The sequence below is a fragment of the Morone saxatilis genome, unplaced genomic scaffold (assembly GCF_004916995.1).
Source record: "Morone saxatilis isolate NCDOM2014 unplaced genomic scaffold, NCSU_SB_2.0 Contig15, whole genome shotgun sequence".
Classification (NCBI taxonomy): domain Eukaryota; kingdom Metazoa; phylum Chordata; class Actinopteri; family Moronidae; genus Morone; species Morone saxatilis.
This window is the reverse complement of record NW_023339707.1, coordinates 7,137,132-7,147,316: the sequence shown is the minus strand read 5'-3', so window position 1 is coordinate 7,147,316 and position 10,185 is coordinate 7,137,132. Positions and strand designations below refer to the sequence as shown.

At 40.1% G+C, this 10,185-nt stretch overlaps 1 protein-coding gene across 1 annotated transcript in view; it reads left to right on the top strand.

Moving 5' to 3' along the window:
- The window catches only part of nphp4 (nephronophthisis 4), a gene marked incomplete in the record, with an annotated part of 148,332 nt that overhangs the window by 93,455 nt on the left and 44,692 nt on the right, over window positions 1-10,185 (top strand). Inside the window, 2 exon segments of the mRNA XM_035655832.1 lie at window positions 5,896-6,053; window positions 8,598-8,789. Of these exon segments, the coding sequence (XP_035511725.1) occupies window positions 5,896-6,053; window positions 8,598-8,789 (350 nt within the window).

Here is a 10,185-nt window from a genome sequence, read left to right as displayed (position 1 = left end):
CACACACACACACACAGCCTTGTTCTCATACACGTACATGCTGAGGAAAATACACAAGCATTAACAAAAGGGTGTCGTAGATTTCTTTACACACAATGTGCACAGCAATACACAACACAGTAAGCTTTTATACATCCCCCAGGATATGCAGACAGTCACTCAATAGAGTTCAAAGACACACTCACCTTTACTGCACTCTGCTCTCAGCCTCATACCCATGGAGAGACACACACGCACACATACAACCTCCAAACTGAACTGAACTGAGCCCTGCACACTCTTTGTCTTTGGAGCTACTGGAGCTGCTGGAGGTGCTGGAGCTACTCTGTTTCATCTTTATAATCAAAAGAAACATTATTCTTTGACTTAGCTTTTCAAATCTTTCTACAAAGGCTACTTCAATTTTCTTAAGGTATCCAGTATCCTACATAACCTTGTGTTTTGCCCTCTGGGAAAATGTGTTTCATTGGCCTTGTTCAGGACCACTTTTAATAATAATTTAGCGCTTTGTTTCCCACATTTAGCTTTTCGGTAACAACTCCCATTCTGAAATGTAATTCATGGCCTATGTGGGGGTCACAGCGGTAGTATTTAATTGCAGACCTACTGTAGGTGAAATACCATAGTTTTAAATTTTTAAATAATTTATTGAACTTTTCTAGGAAGTATCACACCACCAAACCACACCACAGCACTACTAGGAGGTCAAACCCAGTGTCTTTAGTAAATGCTGTTTCAACCCAGCTCTGTCTAATTGAAGCCACATAGATCCTAGTAAAGTAGCGTGTGGTTGATAATGGAGTAATATCTGAGAAAATATCTGACTGGCTGACAAGCTCTATGCATCTTAACAAAGTCCTATGATCGCAGCCAGGGGATAGCATAAAATGAGGAAGTCAGCTACACTGATTTTAATAGCTCTGAATAATTTCCTGAAATGACGTGAGAGAAACCTGTTACCCCCAGTTGTAGGTGTGGGCTGCTGAGAATCAGCAGGCAGTCTTTGCTAATTTAAACCATGTTCACCCACAAAGATGCATATATTTGGGAATCAGCACACTGCACAATAGTAACAGTGGTAAAATCTCACAGAATGGAGAAGAAGTCATAATGCTGTAATCCTGGGATTAACTCAATCTTTTTCTGCTTATCAAAAAGAGGTTTGCACCTTCTTATGTGATGATGTACTATGTATCGATGTAGAAAAAACTGCAATTATTGCTAGTGTTTGATAAGTATAGGGATTTGTGAACTTGTGAACGGTTTCAGTTCATTCACATGCTAAAGCATTTCTCTTATAACAGTACAGCTGATCTCCGTTGCCCTTCTTCATGCCACATATGATGCAAAGTAGCTTTGCTAGAATTGTGCACATACTGTAGTCAGAATGTAGTATGCAACAGATAACTTTGGGAAACACATAACATCCAACATGTCAATTACCTAATCAGGTAAATCTAAATGTGGGGACTTGCAGTCTGGATTTTGAGCATACCTACTGTGCTCACTATCATCACATCAGGTCTGTGAGGGCACTGGACTGTGATCGGGATAAAATTCAGTAGACATCTTCAGACATTATTTAATGATGTGGATATGTCAAATGCAGATATGTTGACCTTGTAATCCATCTCTGAGCACTTTTCTGAAAACATACGCCTAGCTACAGGTATTCAACTTCACTGTGTTTGAGGCCCCTTGCAGACCTGATGAATTGAGCATTTGAACAGCCTTCGGCCTTTCAACTCCATGAGCCTGCTAGTGTGGGGATGTCTAGATATTTGCTTGTACACCACAGCACTTTGCTGTGGCGTACTTTGCTCATATACTAACTAGACAGCAGTAGGTTTAATGGGTTTTTCCCGTATTTCATGCTCGGAATCCATATAGCTTAAGCTATGAATCATATTGCAGGAATAATCCAGGAACCGTGGATCAGGCTTACTGGAGATAACAATATAATCAGACACACAATATGGCTAAAAAAGGCACAATTGAATTTGGTTTTGAAAGACTGACTAGGTCGTGCTGTGGAACTGTCAGAACAACTTATCTATTTCATATGTATCACTGGCATTTTTGGTTGACTTTCAAGCAATGTGCATTCTTTATACCATGAAGTATGACAAGTGAAATGAGATTGGTTTGTGTGTTTTATTTAGTTGGAATAACCCACGTGTTTTTTTTTTTTTTTATTACTACAGATTGTTAAAATTTCAACAATTTACCTGTCTGTTAGCCAGGAACAACTTGTTTTCCAAGCATGTGGAAGTAACTATGATGACTAGTGAAACATGTAAAAAATGCGAACAACCCTATATAAAGCCAGTATTTCCTAGCAATAATAGCGAGGAGTCATAAAATAAACTGAAACAGTAATCTGAGTTACCCACAGGTTGGGAACCTCTTCCATAAACTACAATTTAGCAAATAAGCCTGTAGCTGTATATACTGTGTATTGATTTGAGGATGGGTGTATTTCATTGCTTATGAATTCAAGTTTTCCTCAGTAAACAAATGAATGCTGTATTTCTTCTTTCCATAAACTCATCTTTTAACACCTGACACTGCTTTAAATATTTTCTTTTAATTCAGGTGACAGTTTCTGCGACAGTGGTTGCTTGTTTCATACTCTGCTGCTGATAATGTACAATGCTCGGTTGGAAATTGAATAAACACCATCAACATTAAAGTCGTGAATAAGTATGATGCATTATATCTCTAGTTCGCTGGCTGCCATTAGTTTTCAGTTATGATACTGTAAGTGAGTTTCTGTCAGATTCTCTTAGCATATATTGAGTCATCAAATCAGCTTGCAGAATTTATTGTTTAAACCTCCATTTGTCCTTGTCCATAACCTGAACACACCTGCCTATAAAAAGCTGTTACTCGTATGTCATCACGCAGCACAGGCTTGATGGCAGCAGGTTCAGATACAGTATAAAGCCATTACTGTGAGCCTTTTAAACATGTTAAGGCGTCTACACCATGCCTTTGCATCCTCTGAGGTTATTACGTTGCAGGATGTTTGATCAGAGGAGGAACATGGATGTGTATGTTGCAGAATGACTTTGGTCGAGGTTATTACAAGCATGTTTGATGGAAAAGCCAATAATGCACAGCCATGCATATCATAGGCCAACTAAACCATGCACATGTATCAAAGACCAGAATAAGATACACTTGACTGGAAAATGACACCATTAGCCCTCCTTAGCTAATTATCTGTGCTAATGCCCCTCCAGCTGCGTGTCTGTCAATGACAATGAGGAGGGGATTAATGTTTGTCAAAAAAAATCTGAAATGTTGAATTGATCCACAGGCATTAACAGTTCTTGTTCTTTTCCTAAATAACTGATATTGTGAAGTAGAAAGAAGCAAAAATTGATAACAAGAAGAAGAATGTCTGCAGCTGCATTGCAAATTGAATAAAAGACTGCCTCAAAGTCAAACATAAACAATACATTTTTGGCTTTTAACTCATCACTTAGGATGGCAGTTGGGTTTAAATTAAACGTTACCACTGTTGTTTTCATTCTGTAAGCAGGAAGTGACTCTAGGGTTACACAAAAATACATAATCTTCACACAACAAAAAAGGAGCTTAACACTTTATGTGTGGCCATTTTCCTACAAAGAATGAAGTAATTTGGTACTAATTTGGAATGTCCTTGAAAGAAAATCTACTTCAAAACCCAAGCAAATATTCATTCAGTCTGAATTTGTTGTTGGAAATGTTTTTGTCAGATTTGTTGAACTGTGTTCTTGCCTGTAGACAAATGTCACAAATTGAAATGTTCAACTGATCTGCTGTGCACTGATTAAACCCCTTAGCTATCTGTTTGAATTAACTCATTGAAACTGATAGCAACTGAATCATACAATTAGTACTAAATGACATAGTTCTCTCTAGGAAATTACAGATCAGAAAATTGAACCACCAAATACATACAAAATAATGTTGTTTTTTTGTCAGCAAATCCCATGACTAAAACAAAAGTGGGATGATCCTTGTATTGTCTGTGTCCAAAGCCTGACACATCTATCCTCTGTGCCATAGAGCTCCACTGTTGTCTAAAAACTATTAAGACACATCAGTGAACCACACTGTTGCACTGGGTGACATGCTCCTTCATTACCATGAACACACATTCCAGTTTCTTTTGAGTCAATCCCACATACATTGTCGTGCTGCAGTGAATACTTGCACAAAATGTGTATTAATTCACTAATAGTCCCCAACAAATGCACTAGTTACTCCTGTTTGAGTAACATTTTCTAAAAACTACAGCGACCAGCTGTTGGAAATAACTGAGCTTTCTTTAGAAATAAAACTAGGAACGTCTGACCCACTTTTAAAGATTTGCATCTAAACTAGGAACTAATGGCCTTGGGGCCACAGGTAGAGTAGGGAAAAGGAAAAGTAGACAGATGGACTAACACATTTTTGGTATTGGTATTTTCATGGGATTTGCTTACAAATTTTATAGAATGAAGTGGGAAGTTTAACACAGTAATGTGCATTTTGACATAAGCTCCTGCTGTATGTAAAAGCCTGATTCAGATGTTAGGTAGAAAATGACTGAAAGCGGGTCTCTGGAGTTTTAAAAATGTTCTACATGCAATGAGTCTAATGAGACTAGCATACCTTGTATTCCTGGTTCTTAAGGGTATACTATCTGAGCTGATTCATCTCTTTATAATCTTTCCCAGATATTCTGCCCTTCGATAGCTTGATCAATTGCATTGGCACACCTTACTGCTTTCTCTTGTTGATGTATTGTCTTTATGCCAAGTTTATTTATAGAGCATTTTTAACAAACAGGTGTGTCATAGAGGTCTTTGCAGATAAAAAGGGACACGAAAACAGATAAAATCCAGTAGTAAAACAGTAGCAATAAAACAGTTCCACATAAGAGAAACATCCCAGAGGAAATCTCTACTGTAAATAATGATTTTATAATTGACAAGGCAGCTTGTTGGGAGTGACTGATAAGACAAAGTCACACCTTCTGCCTCAGACGTCTCCTGGTTTTCCACACATTGAAATAAGAATAGCGGCGTTTCTGGGGTTCATGCGTCATCCTGTTCATATTTTGCTACCAGAGATGCTGATTTACAGTTGTTGGTTCCAAGTAAATTATAATCTAGAAAGGTTGCCTCCTGCAGCTTTAAACACTGACTCACATCCTGACAAACTGCTATGACGATGCTCCGACACACTGAGCATACCACTGAGAGGAGAATACTAGTGGCTAAACTTAGGTTTGTATGATGATGAACACAGCTGTTTAATGCCTTGTTACTTAAAGGTGGGCAATCAGAATCAGGCATTCACACAGCTTTTTATGCCCCCTGTCACATATGGCCACTGTGCATTGCATCCATACATCCAGCAGCCACTTTTAATGTTTAGTAAGTTTTGAAATCCTTTCTTCCTGTAACTACAGTGCAGTTGTTTCATGTTGTCCCACACATTTAATCAACTTATTTCCAGTCCACTTCTGGCAGAAATAAAATGACAGACTGTGGGTGTAAAGTAACAGCAATCATGTACTGCTTTATTGCAGCAATACTGATTCAAAGGGTTGCCTTTATATATGCTATACAGTAGGAAGGTGAGGAAGAAATCCTGCTCCATGATTTTAAATGGTTTGTGTAGACCTCTCTGCAGTAAATCTTTTTTTGTTGCTTTTAGTTTACTATGTCCATCTTACACCGTCAACAGAAACATCATCCTGAACTGCAAACACCTTCACTTGAGGTTTCCTGAACTCTTTTTACACTTTAACTATGGTCCACCCTGAGTAAAATGAGTTTTCTATAGCAATTTTCGGATAACCTCTTTATTTATCAGCCGATTATTTCTCGTATGTGTCATCCCACGTTGGTCCAGGCCTGCTCAGGTGTCAGCAACATCGCTCACCTGGAAATGGACCTTCAGCGGCAAGGGGAGGCGTCGCCTTCAGCTCAAGACGAAGGAGACCAACTTCAGGAGCTGCCCTTCACCCCTGTCCATGCCCCTGTCATCACCCTGGGGATGAATGTGCCTAGGTGAGCCCCATCTATTGTGTTCTTCAGGCGTGGGCGATGATCTGTTTGAGAAAATCTGAATGTTTTTATTCTACAAAAAGCCTCAGTAACAGTTTTAGTTGAAGCCACCATTAAGAAATACTGTATGATCAGGTTAAAAAGATGGTTGGAAATCCCAAAGTCTCTTGAAGTGTCTGAAACTATGAAATGTCATTCTGAGAGTTTTGGGGGTTCATTCCTATTCAGCTATTTTCAGTGATAGTTGCATGAAAAATGTTGAAAACAAATGGGAAGCCAAATGTCCAGAGGAATATTATATTGTAATACAGCTCTCATAAATGTATTTTACTCCAAGAGTAACACAGGACAGACTTAAAACATGCTGGATTATTATTTCCTTAAACGTGTTATTTCGAGACATCCGTTTTCATGCTTTCCTCTTTGCCCCGGAATCATCATTACTAGGTCAGTTATTTGCATAAGCTGGTCTTAAATCCAGTAGCTAGGACCATTCTGCTCTCTGAAACCTGAAGCAATCCATGAACCTCTTAACATACTTCATGTATGTTGTTGTTGACACCAGCTGTATGACATGAATCACAATAAAGAGGCCAGCTGGTATTTGTGAAATGATAAGCACTTGTCAGTATAATGATACTCATGATGTGCAGCCGTATACTGACTTTAATGGAATTAATTTGGTGGTCAGCACTTGAGTGTAGAAAAGGTCGTTCTAGTGTATTCTGGATATATGACATTAGTATGATTGCCCACCTGGCCTCTCTGGATTACCATGGCGCTCGAGTTTGTTACATATTTATTCCTTATCTCCTTGTTGTATTTTCTGTGATCAGCATCTCACCACAGTTTCTGGTGTGAATAACCTCTTCATTGCAGCACAGGAGGTAGGAGACATTATTGAATAAAACCACTTTAAAGATCCTTTTAACATGCTACCATTTTATCTGGCCCGGTATCTCAGTGTGAACACCAGTATAGTCCTTCATTACCACCATAGTACACTGTCTTGCTGTCTACAGAGGAATATCGATTGGCTCACTAATTGGCAGCATGTGTTCGTTGCTTGGTATAGCGGTGTTGTCAGTAAGCGTAGGATAACTCAGCTCAGAGCCAATTTAAAGAAATCGTTGTGTCAGCCTTTACATCCCACTTTGGGTAATGGTCTCAGCATTGTTTGTTAGTGTGAAAATTCTGTATTATAACCAGCTGCATGGAGGAGGTTTTGAAGTTGATTGAGAGTTACAGAATGCAATGAAATGAGCTCACAGTTTACTTTGCAACTAATAATAGAGTTTGGAGAGGATATCATAATCGCAGCCAGGTCTGTTGAGGTGGGACATCGAATGAGAAAGTACATCCTGCAAATAATGGGCACAGTAACTCGGAAACAAGGCATTGCATTAGTGCAGAGAGTCTGTAAATAAGCAGCTGGCACCGAAACAGTTTCCCAATCCCAGAGTTTGGATCCAGACACGATGCTGTTCAGTTCAGTGGGCTGAAACATCTCTGCCTCTTCACTCGGAGCCAAAACATCTTTTTCACTGTTTTCAGTATGGAATGACCCACTTCTTTGAGAAGAACAATGAAGTCTAAAGAAGTTTAATTGAAGTTTCTTTGCATATCTGATTGAGTCCCTTTTGAAATACAAATGATGGCTTGAATATTAATCCACCGGGGCTAAATTAAGATATAACTTTGAGCGATGGAGAAGAGAGAGGGAAAGCATGAAATTGACAGAGCCGCAGAGGAAAACCCAATCGGCTGTCTTCTTCACTGTTGTTGCCTTAATTAGTTTGATCAAGGCTTCATTCTTTTACAAATACGACGCTGTGGGCTCAACTGTTTACCAACTGGACACAGGCAGCGTTACTGTTGTGATAAGCCCCAAACATTATCGTTCATTTTCCTGTGCTTGCACTTTAGCCAGCCATCTGTGCACTGTGTTTATCATACCCAGAGTGTTTGGTGTCAGCGTGGAAAGTATAAAGTATGAATGTTACCATAGTTGTGGAAAAACAGGTGGCCACCATGATTAGAGATAACTGCCAATTATGCTTGAAACTCCTGAGGGAGTGCTTTGGCACCCGTTCTCTCTCCCCTGTAACCGTTCTTGTGGTGCCGCTGCTTGACGGATATTGCTGACATCCTCATGCTGTCTAATCATTGTTTCACTGCGGTTTTGTTAAGTCCAGCCAGGTATTAAAATTCAGTTTCAGCTTAACAGGATGAAGTGAGTAAATTGAAGTTATCTCCCAAAAGATAAACATCTTGAGTCACAATGGAACTGATCCAAGATATACTGAGCTGAGTCTGAAATGATAAAACACCACATTATTCCACTCAGATCTACTCAAAAATTGTTCTGCCTCATTTACAACCACAAATCACCCAAGTGAGGCCGGTACATCAGGGACTAAACACATTACCTCCTGCTGCTTGTAAAGCACCAGGAACGGCATTCTCTGAAGTCTCTTCGGCTTGCAGAATGATCGATGTGCGTTCATGACTCTGGAACATTTCTCTAATTTAAGTTTTCTCCTCCAGATCCAGCTCAGTCAGCTCTAGGAGCTCACTGGCCCACCTCTACTCCGCTGGTTTTCCTGACATCGTGGACTGTAGTGGACAGGTGGCGGAAGTCCTGGACCCCACAGAGCCCATGCCCTTTGACCCCCAGCGTGAAGAGACTGACCCTCTACAGGGCAACCTGCTGGTGTTGCAGTTTCTGGCATTTACCAGGTGAGACCTGCGGTGTTGTGTTGCTAATGACGGATAGCAGCAGCTCATGTACTGCACAGTGTATTTGCTGTTGTCATAAAGATCAGTATAGATTTAGCCTGTATGCTATGATAGCTTACAGTATATGTGAGTACATGCTCCTTTAAGTGTAGCTACACCCTTCAGCTCAGCTAGCTCCCTTCCTCTCAAATTAAAAAAAATATTTAGAGAACTCCAAAGGACAGTGACATTAGGGGGCGTGGCTTTGAGTGTCAGACAGGCTGTGGCAGTGTAGCAGGAACAGCGAGCTGGTAGCCAAAGCTAACCAGCCATGAGTAGCTGCTGTCAGACCCTGTGTGTCTGCTCTGGAGCTTTCACAGTCACTAGAAGCATATTCACTGCAGTTTGTAAAAGTTTCTGTGTGGTTCCTGTGTTGTAGGTGTATGTGTGTGTGTTGGTGTAGGAACTGTCAGTGCGTGTAGGATGAATGTAAAGATTGCAGTCCGGTGCTTCTACAGCAGTCTTAAGGGCAATTCCGAACAATTGCGACAAAATATAAAAATGAGAGCGTTGCATTTGTATTTGCATTGCATCAACTCCTGTGAAGGATATTAACACAGGCACTGATGTGTGTCATCACAGTACAGGCACATATAATTGATTTTACAGCCCAAAAAACATGTTTAAGTGTGGAGTACTTCTTTAGGTACTACTGTAACTATAACAATTCGTGTTTCCAGAATTGTCAGTTGTCATTGCAATCTTTGATTTGACAGCACTTACTTACTGTACACTGAGCCAGTGGCCATTTAACTTTATACAGGAATGAATACATCCTTTATTCATTTTGGTTGACAGCCAAGGACAACACCCTGCCTGCCTTGAGATTTCTCTTTTTTTTCCTGTATATTGAACTGCAGCCAAAACTCCAATCCACTTAGACTATGTAGGCATAAAGTCCTGCCAGTCATCCTCTACACACATGTCAAGTACATATCCATACACATCACTCAGACATACATACACAAATTACACATAAACACATTTCCCCTCAGCACAGGCTGAATAGCGCCTCTGTCAGTGGCCCGTCACAAAAACCCTGGAGCCAGCGTCCCCTCTGTCAGGGGCTGACAGTGGAGGAGGTCTGCTGAGGGATCGGTACAAAACACAACACTCTTTGTGTCCTGCTATCTTGTCATCAGCACTGTCAGCAGTTTGATAAACCCAACTCACATCTGTCTTGTTCATCATAGACCCACCACCATGATAAAAACTTCCACAGGCTCTTCCTGTGTAGTAATAGATGCCATTTACTTCATGTAGATTCACCTCAGGGTGCCTCAAACTTGAGAGACAGGAAAATGTTAGAAGACTCATAACATTGACTTGAATTTATCTTTGCTATTCCATATGATTT